A 19,198-nucleotide genomic window follows, 5' to 3' on the forward strand; every position below is an offset into this window, starting at 1 on the left:
CCCAATGGCTTGAAAAGCGAAACTGAGCTTTTTGTTTTTAATGTTTAAATTGCAATTCTAGATGCCTGAGGGTATATAAAAAAAGCTGCCTATCTGCTATGGAATATCCCTGAGGAAGGCATCCGTGGATTCAGAAACGCGTTGGATGCTGCTCTCCATAGCCAGTCACGTGAGCAATCACATGACCGTGACGTCACGCAAGGTCCTGTGCACCTTGTCGGCTACAGTCTGTGTGCGCCGTCACTGCCCACCAGCTAGGGCGGGCGCCTTGCAGACAGGACGTCTGTTTCCGGCCGGGACAGAGTCCATTACCCAAAGCATCTATTTTTCATTCTGTTAATCAGTGACTACATTCCTGGACTATACAAGGGACATCGCTACTTCCTCATAAGAATTTCTCCTCCACAAGACCCGTGCTGGTAAGCACTCCAGCGTTAAGCTGCTGATTTGTACTGCCATTCCTTACTATCTCATGGCAAGATTCTTCTATTCGACACATGAGTGAATCCTCTTTATGCTGCATGTGAATGCAGGTTGGAATTCACCCCTCTACATTATAACTCTCTGTGAAAGAGTCAAGGGGGCAGTTTCTGACTCTTAATGTTCACCTGCCTTGCCCTGAACCTTTTTCTCTGGGTGACTATAGTTTTTATACAGACTTCATTTTGAGTGCAAATATTTAATCAGGGGGCGGTTCTGGACTCTTAACGTTCATTTGTTTTGTTTTGAACTTTTAATATCTTCTCTGAGTGGAGTATAGCCTTTATACAGACAGAACTCTGAGCGCAAATATTGAATTGAGGACCAGCCCAGGAAAGGAAGACCAAGAGTCACCTCTGCTGCGGAGGATAAGTTCATCCGAGTCACCAGCCTCAAATCGCAGGTTAACAGCAGCTCAGATTAGAGACCAGGTCAATGCCACACAGAGTTCTAGCAGCAGACACATCTCTACAACAACTGCTAAGAGGAGACTTTGTGCACCAGGCCTTCATGATAAAATAGCTGCTAGGAGACCACTGCTAAGGACAGGCAACAAGCTGAAGAGACTTGTTGGGCTAAAGAACACAAGCAATGGACATTAGACCAGTGGAAATCTGTGCTTTGGTCTGATGAGTCCAAATTTGAGATCTTTGGTTCCAAACACCGTGTCTTTGTGCGACGCAGAAAAGGTGAACGGATGGACTCTACATGCCTGGTTCCCACCGTGAAGCATGGAGGAGGAGGTGTGATGGTGTGGGGGTGCTTTGCTGGTGACACTGTTGGGGATTTATTCAAAATTGAAGGCATACTGAACCAGCATGGCTACCACAGCATCTTGAAGCGGCATGCTATTCCATCCGGTTTGTGTTTAGTTGGACCATCATTTATTTTTCAACAGGACAATGACCCCAAACACACCTCCAGGCTGTGTAAGGGCTATCTGACCAAGAAGGAGAGTGATGGGGTGCTACGCCAGATGATCTGGCCTCGACAGTCACCAGACCTGAACCCAATCGAGATAGTTTGGGGTGAGCTGGACCGCAGAGTGAAGGCAAAAGGGCCAACAAGTGCTAAAGATCTCTGGGAACGCCTTCAAGAGTGTTGGAAAAGCATTTCTAGTGACTACCTCTTGAAGCTCATCAAGAGAATGCCAAGAGTGTGCAAAGCAGTAATCAAAGCAAAAGGTGGCTACTTTGAAGAACCTAGAATATAAGACATATTTTCAGTTGTTTCACACTTTTTTGTTAATTATATAATTCCACATGTGTTAGTTCATAGTTTTGATGCCTTCAGAGTGAATCTACAATATTCATAGTCATGAAAATAAAGAAAACTCTTTGAATGAGAAGGTGTGTCCAAACTTGTGGTCTGTACTGTACATCACACGCCTGTTCCCTGTCCCCCCACCGCCATATACATCACACGTCTGTTCCCTGCCCCCCAACGCCACATAGATCACACGTCTGTTCCCTGCCCCCCAACGCCATATACATCACACGTCTGTTCCCTGTCCCCCACCGCCACATAGATCACACGTCTGTTCCCTGTCCCCCACCGCCACATAGATCACACGCCTTTTCCCTGTCCCCCCACCGCCATATACATCACACGCCTGTTCCCTGTCCCCCCACCGCCACATAGATCACACGCCTTTTCCCTGTCCCCCCACACCCCATTGCCTCCTATGAGGATAGGCGTCAGGCAGGTTCACCTGGTCCTGGAACATAAGCCGACTCTTCCAGGAGTCCTGGACTTGTTAGGAGAGCTGGCAAGTACTGTATGTTACCAGTTATACTTCCCTATATACAAGATTATACTACAACATGAGCGCCATAACTAAATGAATACAAATAAATGCAAAATTGTTGTTTTTTTTTCCAAATTTCCCTCTAAAAATATTAATAGAAGTTTTCTATCACTAAGGAGTCAGTCATAATAACTCATTACACAATATGGAGATACTTATATTCTAAGATAATATAATTACATTTTATTCCTTGCATAATAATAGTAATCTTTATGATTAAAAGCTTCTCCTCGACACTTTACAGTTACCTGCTGTTAGATGAGCGGCATGAACCATAACGCGGACTCCGGGCTTCAGCTCGAAATGAACCATCTCTTGATTGAGCTTGCTGATGAAAACATCACAGATCTATGAAAATATTATAATAAGATCCGATGAGACCAGAAGGGAAAACTCCTTTTTCTTCCAGGAAATCGAATATGCTATTTTTAGTTTCAAATAACTAATGACCTTTAGAAACATTGTCCAACTCTTTTTTTTCTTTACTGTATATAATTCAATACTATTTTGCCTATAAATCCTATTGTGTTATGTTCTATCTGTCCTAAAAGCAGGGGATTCCATAAATAATGCAGAATAAATAAAATCATAGGTAGAAATCAATTAATGATAACCTCCTGCCTCCACTAGGGGGAGCTTGGGAGCCTACAGAATACAGTATCCTGTATAAACAGTATACAGCAAGCTTCAGAGCTCCCTCTAGTGGTAGCAGCAGACATACAGAATTGAATCAATTACCTTATTCTTCTATGCAGGAGCTTCAGCGCTATATATCAGAGAAATACACAGAATTTTGGACTAATTTAAATTACTCATTTTTCAATACACTTGAGGTTTATTGGCAATTCAAGTAAGGACTGAACAGTGGGGAAGATTATCAACTGTTTTGCAAAAAAAAAATCATAATTTTATTACGTGATGAAAAATGACAAAAAATACTAAATATGCTTCAAAATGGAAAAATAAGAGACTTAGGAGCCTTACCTGTGTATATGTAGTTTATAGTATTACTATCCTGGCTATATAGGACTCCAGCAGTACAACAGACGTCCCATATGCTAAAATGACAGTGAAAGGACTCTGCTAATTCTGTCACAGTCTATACAGTAAAGCTTACAAGTGAGGAGAAGAAGTACCGAACTCAGGAAGAAGAGCGTAATCCACTGGAGATGCCAACCTCAATAAAATCATTGACCTTCTCTATTAACAGATTAAAGGAAATACAAACGGAACCTTGACCTGAGGGTTCCGGCAGTATGAGGGGGTTTGCAGAACATCTGTCCGACACAAAGCAGAGTTGTTCTATGACATCCGAGGATTACGATGTTCTGCAAATGGCATGAGATGTTAAATGTGATTATGCAAACTCACAAGCGTGATTTTATTTGTCTTGTGTGAGACAAATCCATCCATCTGCCTGAACACATCCACGGGGAATTGGAGGGAGAACGACAGCGGTTTCAGCTTTTCGTTTTGCTTATTAAAGTACCGTATTTCTTTTACATATTTTTTTTTTTTTTTTTTTAGAAAATTCAGTAAAATAAATTGTGGGGAAAAGTGCAAATCCAGATAACTATGAAAGTATGTAAAATATAAAAGTAAGCGAAGAAAAAAATAGAGGTTTTGCTAATATCCCTTTCCTGCACATCACAAAGGCTTTGTGCTTCCTGTACTCAGTGTCTCAGTAAGGTTTCCACAATGTAGCAGCTAAACGATATCATGTAACATAGAAATGGCGAAGGGGTAATTACATCAGCGGGCTTTAAGTACTTACTCTAAGACATGTCTATCACAGCACACGGGCATTGTGGAGGGGCTATACGGGCATTGTGGAGTGGGGTATATGGGCATTGTGGAGTGGGGTATATGGGCATTGTGGAGGGGGTAAGCGGGCATTATGGAGGGGGGTACGTGGGCATTGTGGAGGGGGTACACGGGCATTGTGGAGGGGGTATACGGGCATTGTGGAGGGGGTATACGGGCATTGTGGAGGGGGGTATATGGGCATTGTGGAGGGGGGTACAGGGGCATTGTTGAGGGGGTATACGGGCATTGTGGAGGGGGGTATACGGGCATTGTGGAGGGGGGTATACGGGCATTGTCGAGGTGGGTATACAGGCATTGTTGAGGGGGTATATGGGCATTGTGGAAGGGGGTATACGGGCATTATGGAAGGGGGTATACGGGCATTGTGCAGGGGGTTCATGGGCATTGTGGAGGGGGTACACGTGCATTGAGGAGGGGGTACATGGGCATTGTGGAGGGGAGTATATGGGCATTGTGGAGGGGGGTATATGGGCATTGTAGAGGGGGGTATACGGGCACTGTGGAGGGAGGTATACAGGCATTGTGGAGGGGGTATACGGGCATTGTGGAAGAGAGTATACGGGCATTGTGGAGGGGGTATACAGGCATTATGGAGGGGGGTATACGGGCATTGTGGAGGTGGTACATGGGCATTGTGGAGGGGAGTGTACGGGCATTGTGGAGGGGGGTATACGGGCATTGTGGAGAGGGGTATACAGGCATTGTTGAGGGGGTATACGAGCATTATGGAGGGGGGTATACGAGCATTGTGGAGGGGGCACACGGGCATTGTGGAGGGGGCACACGGGCATTGTGGAGGGGGGTATACGGGCATTGTGGAGGGGGGTATACGGGCATTGTGGAGGGGAGTATACAGGCATTGAGGAGGGGGTATGCGGGCATTGTGGAGGAGAGTATACAGACATTGAGGAGGGGGTATGCGGGCATTGTGGAGAGGCGTATGTGGGTATTGTGGAGGGGGTATACGGGAATTGTGGAGGGGTATAAGGGAATTGTGGAGGGGGTATACGGGCATAGTGGAGGGGCGTATGCGGGCATTGTGGAGGGGGTATACAGGCATTGTGGAGGGGGGTAAACGGGCATTGTGGAGGGGGTATACAGGCATTGAGGAGGGGGGTACATGGGCATTGTGGAGTGGGGTATAGTTGAGGGGGTATACGGGCATTGTGGAGGGGGGTATACAGGCATTGTAGGGGGGTACACGGGCATTGTGGAGGTGGTATACGGGCATTGTGGAGGGGGGATACGGCATTGTGGAGGGGGTATACGGGCATTGTGGAGGGGTACACGGGCATTGTGGATGGGGTACACGGGCATTGTGGAGGGGGTATATGGGCATTGTGGAGGGGGGTATATGGACATTGAGGAGGGGGTACATGGGCATTGTGGAGTGTGGTATACAGGCATTGTGCAGGGGGTAAATGGGCATTGTGGAGGGCGTACACAGGCATTGTGGAGGGGGTTATGCGGGCATTGTGGAGAGGCGTATGTGGGCATTGTGGAGGGGGTATACGGGAATAGTGGAGGGGGTATACAGGCACTGTGTAGGGGGGTATACTGGCTTTGTGGAGGGGGTATACAGGCATTGTGGGGGGTACACGGGCATTGAGGAGGGGGTACATGGGCATTGTGGAGTGGGGTATAGTTGAGGGGGTATACGGGCATTGTGGGGGGGTACATGGGCATTGTGGGGGGTATACAGGCATTGAGGAGGGGGTACATGGGCATTGTGGAGTGGGGTATAGTTGAGGGGGTATACGGGCATTGTGGAGGGGGGTAAGCGGGCCTTTTTGAGGGGGGTATGCGGGCATTGTGGAGGGGGTTACACGGGCATTGTGGAGGGGGTATACGGGCATTGTGGAGGGGGTATACAGGCATTGATGAGGGGTATACGGGCATTATGGAGGGGGGTATATGGGCATTGTGGAGGGGGCACACGGGCATTGTGGAGTGAGGTATACAGGCATTGTGGAGGGGAGTATACGAGCATTGTGGAGGGGGGTATACAGGCATTGTGGAGGGGGTTTATGGGCATTGTGGCGGGGTACATGGGCATTTTGGAGGGGGTACACAGGCATTTTGGAGGGGGCACACAGGTATTGTGGAGGGGGGTATACAGGCATTGTGGAGGGGGTATACAGGCATTGTGGAAGGGGTACATGGACATTGTGGAGGGGGTTATGCGGGCATTGTGGAGACGTGAATGTGGGCATTGTGGAGACGTGAATGTGGGCATTGTGAAGGGGGGTATACGGGAATTGTGTAGGGGGGTATACAGGCATTGTGGAGGGGCGTATGCGGGCATTGTGGAGGGGGTATACAGGCATTGAGGAGGGGGTACATGGGCATTGTGGAGTGGGATATAGTTGAGGGGGTATACGGGCATTGTGGAGGGGGGTACATGGGCATTGTGGAGGGGGTATACGGGCATTGTGGAGGAGGAATACGGGCCTTGGGGAGGGAGTATACGGGCATTGTGGAGGAGGAATACGGGCCTTGGGGAGGGGGTATACGGGCTAGTAATGCAAATCCCCCTAATGCAAAGTGTATTACGCAGCAGTGGAGAAAGCTACTGTGAAGGTCAGGAGACAATGAAATGTGTGCTCCATGCTGGGGTATGAGGGCAGAGACACTCAAAATAACATAGAATTCACTCTGGTGTCAAGACTTGCCTCCCAGTAAGAAGATTCTGTCATTTTTCTGTCCATCTATTCCTTGTGGGCAAAAGCATCTCCAATTAAAGGCACAGCATCTCCAGACTATGGCACTACATCTCCAGTCTATGGCACAGCATCTCCAGTCTATGGTACTACATCTCCAGTCTACGGCACTACATCTCCAGTCTACGGCACTACATCTCCAGTCTACGGCACAGCATCTCCAGTCTATGGCACTGCATCTCCAGTCTACGGCACAGCATCTCCAGTCTATGGCACTACATCTCCAGTCTACGGCACTACATCTCCAGTCTATGGCACTACATCTCCAGTCTACGGCACTACATCTCCAGTCTATGGCACAGCATCTCCAGTCTACGGCACTACATCTCCAGTCAACGGCACTACATCTCCAGTCTATGGCACAGCATCTCCAGTCTATGGCACAGCATCTCCAATTAATGGCACTGCATCTCCAGTCTATGGTACTACATCTCCAGTCTATGGTACTACATCTGCAGTCTATGGTACTACATCTGCAGTCTATGGCACTACATCTCCAGTCTATGGCACAGCATCTCCAGTCTATGGCACTACATCTCCAGTCCACGGCACTACATCTCCAGTCTATGGCACTACATCTACAGTCTACGGCACTACATCTCCAGTCTACGGCACAGCATCTCCAGTCTATGGCACTACATCTCCAGTCTACGGCACTACATCTCCAGTCTACGGCACAGCATCTCCAGTCTATGGCACAGCATCTCCAGTCTACGGAACTACATCTCCTGTCTATGGTACTACATCTCCAGTCTATGGCACAGCATCTCCAATTAATGGCACTGCATCTCCAGTCTATGGTACTACATCTCCAGTCTATGGTACTACATCTCCAGTCTATGGCACAGCATCTCCAGTCTATGGTACTACATCTCCAGTCTGCAGCACAGCATCTCCAGTCTGCAGCACAGCATCTCCAGTCTGCAGCACAGCATCTCCAGTCTGCAGCACGGCATCTACAGTCTGCAGCACAGCATCTACAGTCTGCAGCACAGCATCTACAGTCTATGGCACAGCATCTACAGTCTATGGCACAGCATCTACAGTCTATGGCATTGCATCTCCAGTCTACGGCACAGCATCTCCAGTCTACAGCACTACATCTCCAGTCTACGGCACTACATCTCCAGTATGCGGCACAGCATCTCCAGTCTGCAGCACAGCATCTCCAGTCTGCAGCACAACATCTCCAGTCTGTGGCACAGCATCTCCAGTCTATGGCATCTCCAGTCTATGGCACAGCATCTCCAGTCGATGGCAATACATCTCCAATTAATGGCACTGCATCTCCAGTCTCTGGCACAGCATCTCCAGTCTCTGGCACAGCATCTCCAGTCTATGGCACAGCATCTCCAGTCTATGGCACAGCATCTCCAGTCTATGGCACTACATCTCCAATTAATGGCACTGCATCTCCAGTCTATGGTACTACATCTCCAGTCTATGGCACAGCATCTCCAGTTTATGGCACAGCATCTCCAGTCTCTGGCACAGCATCTCCAGTCTCTGGCACAGCATCTCCAGTCTATGGCACAGCATCTCCAGTCTATGGCACAGCATCTCCAATCTATGGCACAGCATCTCCAGTCTCTGGCACAGCATCTCCAGTCTCTGGCACAGCATCTCCAGTCTATGGCACAGCATCTCCAGTCTATGGCACAGCATCTCCAGTCTCTGGCACAGCATCTCCAGTCGCTGGCACAGCATCTCCAGTCTCTTGCACAGCATCTCTAGTCTATGTCACAGCATCTCCAATCTATGGCACAGCATCTGCAGTCTCTGGCACAGCATCTCCAGTCTCTGGCACAGCATCTCCAGTCTATGGCACAGCATCTCCAGTCTCTGGCACAGCATCTCCAGTCTCTGGCACAGCATCTCCAGTCTCTGGCACAGCATCTCCTGTCTATGGTGCTACATCTCCAGTCTATGGTGCTACATCTCCAGTCTATGGTGCTGCATCTCCAGTCTATGGCACAGCATCTCCAGTCTCTGACACAGCATCTCCAGTCTCTGGCACAGCATCTCCAGTCTATGGCACAGCATCTCCAGTCTCTGGCACAGCATCTCCAGTCTCTGGCACAGCATCTCCAGTCTCTGGCACAGCATCTCCAGTCTCTGGCACAGCATCTCCAGTCTATGGCACAGCATCTCCAGTCTATGGTACTACATTTCCAGTCTACGGCACAGCATCTCCAGTCTATGGCACAGCATCTCCAGTCTATGGCACTACATCTCCAGTCTATGGCACTACATCTCCAGTCTAAATTACTACATCTCCAGTCTATGGCACAGCATCTCCAATTTATGGCACAGCATCTCCAGTTTATGGCATCTCCAGTCTGCAGCACAGCATCTCCAGTCTATGGCATAGCAACTCCAGTCTATGGCTTTACATCTCCAGTCTATGCAATTGTATCTCCAGTTTATGGCACAGCATCTCCAGTCTATGGTACTCCATCTCCAGTCTATGGCACAGCATCTCCAGTCTATGGCACAGCATCTCCAGTCTACGGCACATCTCCAGTCTACGGCAATATATCTCCAGTCTATGGCACTACATCTCCACTCTGCAGCACAGCATCTCCAGTCTGCAGCACAGCATCTCCAGTCTGCAGCACAGCATCTCCAGTCTGCAGCACAGCATCTACAGTCTGCAGCACAGCATCTACAGTCTGCAGCACAGCATCTACAGTCTGCAGCACAGCATCTACAGTCTATGGCACAGCATCTACAGTCTATGGCACAGCATCTACAGTCTATGGCATTGCATCTCCAGTCTACAGCACTACATCTCCAGTCTACGGCACTACATCTCCAGTATGCGGCACAGCATCTCCAGTCTGCAGCACAGCATCTCCAGTCTGCAGCACAACATCTCCAGTCTATGGCACAGCATCTCCAGTCTATGGCATCTCCAGTCTATGGCACAGCATCTCCAGTGTATGGCATTGCATCTCCAGTCTATGGTGCTACATCTCCAGTCTAAAGTACTACGTCTCCAGTCTATGGCACAGCATCTCCAGTCTATGGCACTGCATCTCCAGTCTATAGTACTACATCTCCAGTCTATGTCACTACATCTCCAGTCTATGGCACTACATCTCCAGTCTATGGCACTACATCTCCAGTCTATGGTACTACATCTCCAGTCTATGGCACTACATCTCCAGTCTATGGCACTACATCTCCAGTCTATGGCACAGCATCTCCAGTCTATGGTACTACATCTCCAGTCTATGGCACAGCATCTCCAGTCTACGTCACTACATCTCCAGTCTACAGCAATACATCTCCAGTCTATGGCACTACATCTACAGTCTGCAGCACAGCATCTACAGTCTGCAGCACAGCATCTACAGTCTGCAGCACAGCATCTACAGTCTGTAGCACAGCATCTACAGTCTGCAGCACAGCATCTACAGTCTATGGCACAGCATCTACAGTCTGCAGCACAGCATCTACAGTCTATGGCACAGCATCTACAGTCTATGGCATTGCATCTCCAGTCTACGGCACAGCATCTCCAGTCTACAGCACTACATCTCCAGTCTACGGCACTACATCTCCAGTATGCGGCACAGCATCTCCAGTCTGCAGCACAGCATCTCCAGTCTATGGCACTACATCTCCAGTCTATGGCACAGCATCTCCAGTCTATGGCATCTCCAGTCTATGGCACAGCATCTCCAGTGTATGGCATTGCATCTCCAGTCTATGGTGCTACATCTCCAGTCTAAAGTACTACGTCTCCAGTCTATGGCACAGCATCTCCAGTCTATGGCACTACATCTCCAGTCTATGTCACTACATCTCCAGTCTATGGCACTACATCTCCAGTCTATGGCACTACATCTCCAGTCTGCAGCACTACATCTCCAGTCTGCAGCACAGAATCTCCAGTCTGCAGCACAGAATCTCCAGTCTGCAGCACAGCATCTCCAGTCTGCAGCACAGCATCTCCAGTCTGCAGCATAGCATCTCCAGTCTGCAGCACAGCATCTCCAGTCTGCAGCACAGCATCTACAGTCTATGGCACAGCATCTACAGTCTATGGCACAGCATCTACAGTCTATGGCACAGCATCTACAGTCTATGGCATTGCATCTACAGTCTATGGCATTGCATCTACAGTCTATGGCATTGCATCTCCACTTGAGTTTCTCGCATTGCACTCGCAAGTATGACTATGGCCTAAGGAACATCATCTCCAGTTTATTGTGCAGCATCTCCAGTTTATTTCACATCTCCAGTCTATGGCACTACATCTCCAGTCTATGGCACTACATCTCCAGTCTGCAGCACTACATCTCCAGTCTGCAGCACAGAATCTCCAGTCTGCAGCACAGCATCTCCAGTCTGCAGCACAGCATCTCCAGTCTGCAGCACAGCATCTCCAGTCTGCAGCACAGCATCTCCAGTCTGCAGCACAGCATCTCCAGTCTATGGCACAGCATCTCCAGTCTATGGCACAGCATCTCCAGTCTATGGCACAGCATCTCCAGTCTATGGCACTACATCTCCAGTCTACGGCACTACATCTCCAGTCTATGGCACAGCATCTCCAGTCTATGGCACTACATCTACAATTAATGGCACTGCATCTCCAGTCTATGGTACTACATCTCCAGTCTATGGCACAGCATCTCCAGTCTATGGCACAGCATCTCCAGTCTATGGCACAGCATCTCCAGTCTGCGGCACAGCATCTCCAGTCTGCGGCACAGCATCTCCAGTCTATGGCACAGCATCTCCAGTTTATGGCACAGCATCTCCAGTTTATGGCATCTCCAGTCTATGGCACAGCATCTCCAGTATATGGCATTGCATCTCCAGTCTATGGTGCTACATCTCCAGTCTAAAGTACTACATCTCCAGTCTATGGCACAGCATCTCCAGTTTAAGGCATCTCCAGTCTGCAGCACAGCATCTCCAGTCTATGGCACAGCATCTCCAGTCTGCAGCACAGCATCTCCAGTCTGCAGCACAGCATCTCCAGTCTGCAGCACAGCATCTCCAGTCTGCAGCACAGAATGTACAGTCTGCAGCACAGCATCTACAGTCTATGGCACAGCATCTACAGTCTATGGCACAGCATCTCCAGTGTATGGCATTGCATCTACAGTCTATGGCATTGCATCTACAGTCTATGGCATTGCATCTACAGTCTATGGCATTGCATCTACAGTCTATGGCATTGCATCTCCACTTGAGTTTCTCGCATTGCACTCGCAAGTGTGACTATGGCCTAAGGAACATCATCTCCAGTTTATTTCACATCTCCAGTCTAGGACACTGCATCTCCAGTCTATCGCACTGCATCTCCAGTCTGCAGCACAGCATCTCCAGTCTATGGCACAGCATCTCCAGTCTATGGCACTACATCTCCAGTCTACGGCACTACATCTCCAGTTTATGACACAGCATCTCCAGTCTATCGCACTGCATTTCCAGTCTACGGCACAGCATCTCCAGTCTATGGCACAGCATCTCCAGTCTATGGCACAGCATCTCCAGTCTATGGCACTACATCTCCAGTCTACGGCACTACATCTCCAGTTTATGACACAGCATCTCCAGTCTATCGCACTGCATTTCCAGTCTACGGCACTGCATTTCCAGTCTACGGCACAGCATCTCCAGTCTATGGCACAGCATCTCCAGTCTATGGCACAGCATCTCCAGTCTATAGCACTACATCTCCAGTCTATGGCACTACATCTCCAATCTATGGCACTACATCTCAAGTCTACGGCACTACATCTCCAGTCTACGGCACAGCATCTCCTGTCTATGGCAGAGCATCTCCAGTCTATGGTACTACATTTCCAGTCTACGGCACAGCATCTCCAGTCTATGGTACTACATTTCCAGTCTACAGCACAGCATCTCCAGTCTATGGCAAAACATCTCCAGTCTACGGCACTACATCTCCAGTCTACAGCACTACATCTCCAGTCTACGGCACAGCATCTCCAGTCTATGGTACTACATCTCCAGTCTGCAGCACTACATCTCCAGTCTGCAGCACAGAATCTCCAGTCTGCAGCACAGAATCTCCAGTCTGCAGCACAGCATCTCCAGTCTGCAGCACAGCATCTCCAGTCTGCAGCATAGCATCTCCAGTCTGCAGCACAGCATCTCCAGTCTGCAGCACAGCATCTACAGTCTATGGCACAGCATCTACAGTCTATGGCACAGCATCTACAGTCTATGGCACAGCATCTACAGTCTATGGCATTGCATCTACAGTCTATGGCATTGCATCTACAGTCTATGGCATTGCATCTCCACTTGAGTTTCTCGCATTGCACTCGCAAGTATGACTATGGCCTAAGGAACATCATCTCCAGTTTATTGTGCAGCATCTCCAGTTTATTTCACATCTCCAGTCTATGGCACTACATCTCCAGTCTATGGCACTACATCTCCAGTCTGCAGCACTACATCTCCAGTCTGCAGCACAGAATCTCCAGTCTGCAGCACAGCATCTCCAGTCTGCAGCACAGCATCTCCAGTCTGCAGCACAGCATCTCCAGTCTGCAGCACAGCATCTCCAGTCTGCAGCACAGCATCTCCAGTCTATGGCACAGCATCTCCAGTCTATGGCACAGCATCTCCAGTCTATGGCACAGCATCTCCAGTCTATGGCACTACATCTCCAGTCTACGGCACTACATCTCCAGTCTATGGCACAGCATCTCCAGTCTATGGCACTACATCTACAATTAATGGCACTGCATCTCCAGTCTATGGTACTACATCTCCAGTCTATGGCACAGCATCTCCAGTCTATGGCACAGCATCTCCAGTCTGCGGCACAGCATCTCCAGTCTGCGGCACAGCATCTCCAGTCTATGGCACAGCATCTCCAGTTTATGGCACAGCATCTCCAGTTTATGGCATCTCCAGTCTATGGCACAGCATCTCCAGTATATGGCATTGCATCTCCAGTCTATGGTGCTACATCTCCAGTCTAAAGTACTACATCTCCAGTCTATGGCACAGCATCTCCAGTTTAAGGCATCTCCAGTCTGCAGCACAGCATCTCCAGTCTATGGCACAGCATCTCCAGTCTGCAGCACAGCATCTCCAGTCTGCAGCACAGCATCTCCAGTCTGCAGCACAGCATCTCCAGTCTGCAGCACAGAATGTACAGTCTGCAGCACAGCATCTACAGTCTATGGCACAGCATCTACAGTCTATGGCACAGCATCTCCAGTGTATGGCATTGCATCTACAGTCTATGGCATTGCATCTACAGTCTATGGCATTGCATCTACAGTCTATGGCATTGCATCTACAGTCTATGGCATTGCATCTCCACTTGAGTTTCTCGCATTGCACTCGCAAGTGTGACTATGGCCTAAGGAACATCATCTCCAGTTTATTTCACATCTCCAGTCTAGGACACTGCATCTCCAGTCTATCGCACTGCATCTCCAGTCTGCAGCACAGCATCTCCAGTCTATGGCACAGCATCTCCAGTCTATGGCACTACATCTCCAGTCTACGGCACTACATCTCCAGTTTATGACACAGCATCTCCAGTCTATCGCACTGCATTTCCAGTCTACGGCACAGCATCTCCAGTCTATGGCACAGCATCTCCAGTCTATGGCACAGCATCTCCAGTCTATGGCACTACATCTCCAGTCTACGGCACTACATCTCCAGTTTATGACACAGCATCTCCAGTCTATCGCACTGCATTTCCAGTCTACGGCACTGCATTTCCAGTCTACGGCACAGCATCTCCAGTCTATGGCACAGCATCTCCAGTCTATGGCACAGCATCTCCAGTCTATAGCACTACATCTCCAGTCTATGGCACTACATCTCCAATCTATGGCACTACATCTCCAGTCTACGGCACTACATCTCCAGTCTACGGCACAGCATCTCCTGTCTATGGCAGAGCATCTCCAGTCTATGGTACTACATTTCCAGTCTACGGCACAGCATCTCCAGTCTATGGTACTACATTTCCAGTCTACAGCACAGCATCTCCAGTCTATGGCAAAACATCTCCAGTCTACGGCACTACATCTCCAGTCTACAGCACTACATCTCCAGTCTACGGCACAGCATCTCCAGTCTATGGTACTACATCTCCAGTCTAAAGTAGAACATCTCCGGTCTAAGGCATTACATCTCTAGTCTGCAGCACAGCATCTCCAGTCTACGGCACAGCATCTCCAGTCTATGACACAGCATCTCCAGTCCATGGCACTGCATTTCCAGTCTATGGCCGGGGTCACACTTGCAAGTGCAATGCAAGAAACTCGCACGAGTCTCTAGCCTCAATACTGACACGGGCGGTTTGGAGTGAAGCTTTCAGCTGCATAGAAAACATGCTGCCACACACTCTGGTCCCGAGTGCCGAGTATTGAGGTGAGAGACTTGAGTTTCTCGCATTGCACTTGCAAGTGTGACTACGGCCTAAGGCACATCATCTCCAGTTTATTGTGCAGCATCTCCAGTTTATGGCACACCATCTCCAGTCTATGGCACAGCATCTCCAGTCTATGGCACAGCATCTCCAGTCTATGGCACAGCATCTCCAGTCTATGGCATCTCCAGTCTATGGCACAGCATCTCCAGTGTATGGCATTGCATCTCCAGTCTATGGTGCTACATCTCCAGTCTAAAGTACTACGTCTCCAGTCTATGGCACTGCATCTCCAGTCTATAGTACTACATCTCCAGTCTATGGCACTACATCTCCAGTCTATGGCACTACATCTCCAGTCTATGGCACTACATCTCCAGTCTATGGCACTACATCTCCAGTCTATGGTACTACATCTCCAGTCTATGGCACTACATCTCCAGTCTATGGCACTACATCTCCAGTCTATGGCACAGCATCTCCAGTCTATGGTACTACATCTCCAGTCTATGGCACAGCATCTCCAGTCTACGTCACTACATCTCCAGTCTACAGCAATACATCTCCAGTCTATGGCACTACATCTACAGTCTGCAGCACAGCATCTACAGTCTGCAGCACAGCATCTACAGTCTGAGGCACAGCATCTACAGTCTGTAGCACAGCATCTACAGTCTGCAGCACAGCATCTACAGTCTATGGCATAGCATCTACAGTCTATGGCACAGCATCTACAGACTATGGCACAGCATCTCCAGTCTATGGCATTGCATCTCCAGTCTACGGCACAGCATCTCCAGTCTACAGCACTACATCTCCAGTCTACGGCACTACATCTCCAGTATGCGGCACAGCATCTCCAGTCTGCAGCACAGCATCTCCAGTCTATGGCACTACATCTCCAGTCTATGGCACAGCATCTCCAGTCTATGGCATCTCCAGTCTATGGCACAGCATCTCCAGTGTATGGCATTGCATCTCCAGTCTATGGTGCTACATCTCCAGTCTAAAGTACTACGTCTCCAGTCTATGGCACAGCATCTCCAGTCTATGGCACTACATCTCCAGTCTATGTCACTACATCTCCAGTCTATGGCACTACATCTCCAGTCTATGGCACTACATCTCCAGTCTATGGCACTACATCTCCAGTCTGCAGCACTACATCTCCAGTCTGCAGCACAGAATCTCCAGTCTGCAGCACAGAATCTCCAGTCTGCAGCACAGCATCTCCAGTCTGCAGCACAGCATCTCCAGTCTGCAGCATAGCATCTCCAGTCTGCAGCACAGCATCTCCAGTCTGCAGCACAGCATCTACAGTCTATGGCACAGCATCTACAGTCTATGGCACAGCATCTACAGTCTATGGCACAGCATCTACAGTCTATGGCATTGCATCTACAGTCTATGGCATTGCATCTACAGTCTATGGCATTGCATCTCCACTTGAGTTTCTCGCATTGCACTCGCAAGTATGACTATGGCCTAAGGAACATCATCTCCAGTTTATTGTGCAGCATCTCCAGTTTATTTCACATCTCCAGTCTATGGCACTACATCTCCAGTCTATGGCACTACATCTCCAGTCTGCAGCACTACATCTCCAGTCTGCAGCACAGAATCTCCAGTCTGCAGCACAGCATCTCCAGTCTGCAGCACAGCATCTCCAGTCTGCAGCACAGCATCTCCAGTCTGCAGCACAGCATCTCCAGTCTGCAGCACAGCATCTCCAGTCTATGGCACAGCATCTCCAGTCTATGGCACAGCATCTCCAGTCTATGGCACAGCATCTCCAGTCTATGGCACTACATCTCCAGTCTACGGCACTACATCTCCAGTCTATGGCACAGCATCTCCAGTCTATGGCACTACATCTACAATTAATGGCACTGCATCTCCAGTCTATGGTACTACATCTCCAGTCTATGGCACAGCATCTCCAGTCTATGGCACAGCATCTCCAGTCTATGGCACAGCATCTCCAGTCTGCGGCACAGCATCTCCAGTCTGCGGCACAGCATTTCCAGTCTATGGCACAGCATCTCCAGTTTATGGCACAGCATCTCCAGTTTATGGCATCTCCAGTCTATGGCACAGCATCTCCAGTATATGGCATTGCATCTCCAGTCTATGGTGCTACTTCTCCAGTCTAAAGTACTACATCTCCAGTCTATGGCACAGCATCTCCAGTTTAAGGCATCTCCAGTCTGCAGCACAGCATCTCCAGTCTATGGCACAGCATCTCCAGTCTGCAGCACAGCATCTCCAGTCTGCAGCACAGCATCTCCAGTCTGCAGCACAGCATCTCCAGTCTGCAGCACAGAATGTACAGTCTGCAGCACAGCATCTACAGTCTATGGCACAGCATCTACAGTGTATGGCATTGCATCTACAGTCTATGGCATTGCATCTACAGTCTATGGCATTGCATCTACAGTCTATGGCATTGCATCTCCACTTGAGTTTCTCGCATTGCACTCGCAAGTGTGACTATGGCCTAAGGAACATCATCTCCAGTTTATTTCACATCTCCAGTCTAGGACACTGCATCTCCAGTCTATCGCACTGCATCTCCAGTCTGCAGCACAGCATCTCCAGTCTATGGCACAGCATCTCCAGTCTATGGCACTACATCTCCAGTCTACGGCACTACATCTCCAGTTTATGACACAGCATCTCCAGTCTATCGCACTGCATTTCCAGTCTACGGCACAGCATCTCCAGTCTATGGCACAGCATCTCCAGTCTATAGCACTACATCTCCAGTCTATGGCACTACATCTCCAGTCTATGGCACTACATCTCCATTCTACGGCACTACATCTCCAGTCTACGGCACAGCATCTCCTGTCTATGGCAGAGCATCTCCAGTCTATGGTACTACATTTCCAGTCTACGGCACAGCATTTCGAGTCTACGGCACAGCATCTCCAGTCTATGGTACTACATTTCCAGTCTACAGCACAGCATCTCCAGTCTATGGCAAAACATCTCCAGTCTACGGCACTACATCTCCAGTCTACAGCACTACATCTCCAGTCTACGGCACAGCATCTCCAGTCTATGGTACTACATCTCCAGTCTAAAGTAGAACATCTCCGGTCTAAGGCATTACATCTCCAGTCTGCAGCACAGCATCTCCCGTCTACGGCACAGCATCTCCAGTCTATGACACAGCACGAGTCTCTAGCCTCAATACTGACACGGGCGGTTTGGAGTGAAGCTTTCAGCTGCATACAAAACATGCTGCCACACACTCTGGTCCCGAGTGCCGAGTATTGAGGTGAGAGACTTGAGTTTCTCGCATTGCACTTGCAAGTGTGACTACGGCCTAAGGCACATCATCTCCAGTTTATTGTGCAGCATCTCCAGTTTATGGCACACCATCTCCAGTCTATGGCACACCATCTCCAGTCTATGGCACACCATCTCCAGTCTATGGCACACCATCTCCAGTCTATGGCACAGCATCTCCAGTCTATGGCACAGCATCTCCAGTCTATGGCACAGCATCTCCAGTTTATTGTGCAGCATCTCCAGTTTATGGCACTACATCTCTAGTCTATGGCACACCATCTCCAGTTTATGGCACACCATCTCCAGTCTATGGCACTACATATCCAGTCTATGGCACTGGATTTTCAATCCACATTGCTCTTGATGCCAGTACATCAGCAGCATTGCCAGTTCTTTTCCCACCTCAATAGCATCTGTGTCACATGCCCCGTCCTGTGTGACACGGCCAGCAGGCTGGTAACTAATACAACAGGACACGGCACGTGTAATTGTCCAGTGTGACGCGGCCCGCAGGCCGGTAACTAATACAACAAGATACAGGGGATAGGGAAACATTTACAATTTATCGGCCTAGCCGATCGCTGCGCTCTGCAAACGACTTTCGACTAACCTCTGCACTAATCCGTACCTCCCACTCCCGACTCCAAGACTTCTCCCGTGCCGCTCCTATCCTCTGGA

The 19,198-nt window shown here is 49.1% G+C and overlaps 1 protein-coding gene across 10 annotated transcripts in view; it reads right to left on the reverse strand.

Moving 5' to 3' along the window:
- Positions 1–19,198, reverse strand: part of SORCS1 (sortilin related VPS10 domain containing receptor 1) — a 955,194-nt gene that overhangs the window by 53,479 nt on the left and 882,517 nt on the right. For all 10 annotated transcript variants that reach the window (XM_073553077.1, XM_073553078.1, XM_073553082.1 and 7 more), the window contains exon 24: positions 2,536–2,635. In XM_073553077.1, the coding sequence (XP_073409178.1) occupies positions 2,536–2,635 (100 nt within the window). The remainder of the gene's footprint in view (positions 1–2,535; positions 2,636–19,198) is intronic.

The sequence above is a fragment of the Dendrobates tinctorius genome, unplaced genomic scaffold (assembly GCF_039654945.1).
Source record: "Dendrobates tinctorius isolate UK_male_01 unplaced genomic scaffold, ASM3965494v1 ptg000196l, whole genome shotgun sequence".
Taxonomy (NCBI): domain Eukaryota; kingdom Metazoa; phylum Chordata; class Amphibia; order Anura; family Dendrobatidae; genus Dendrobates; species Dendrobates tinctorius.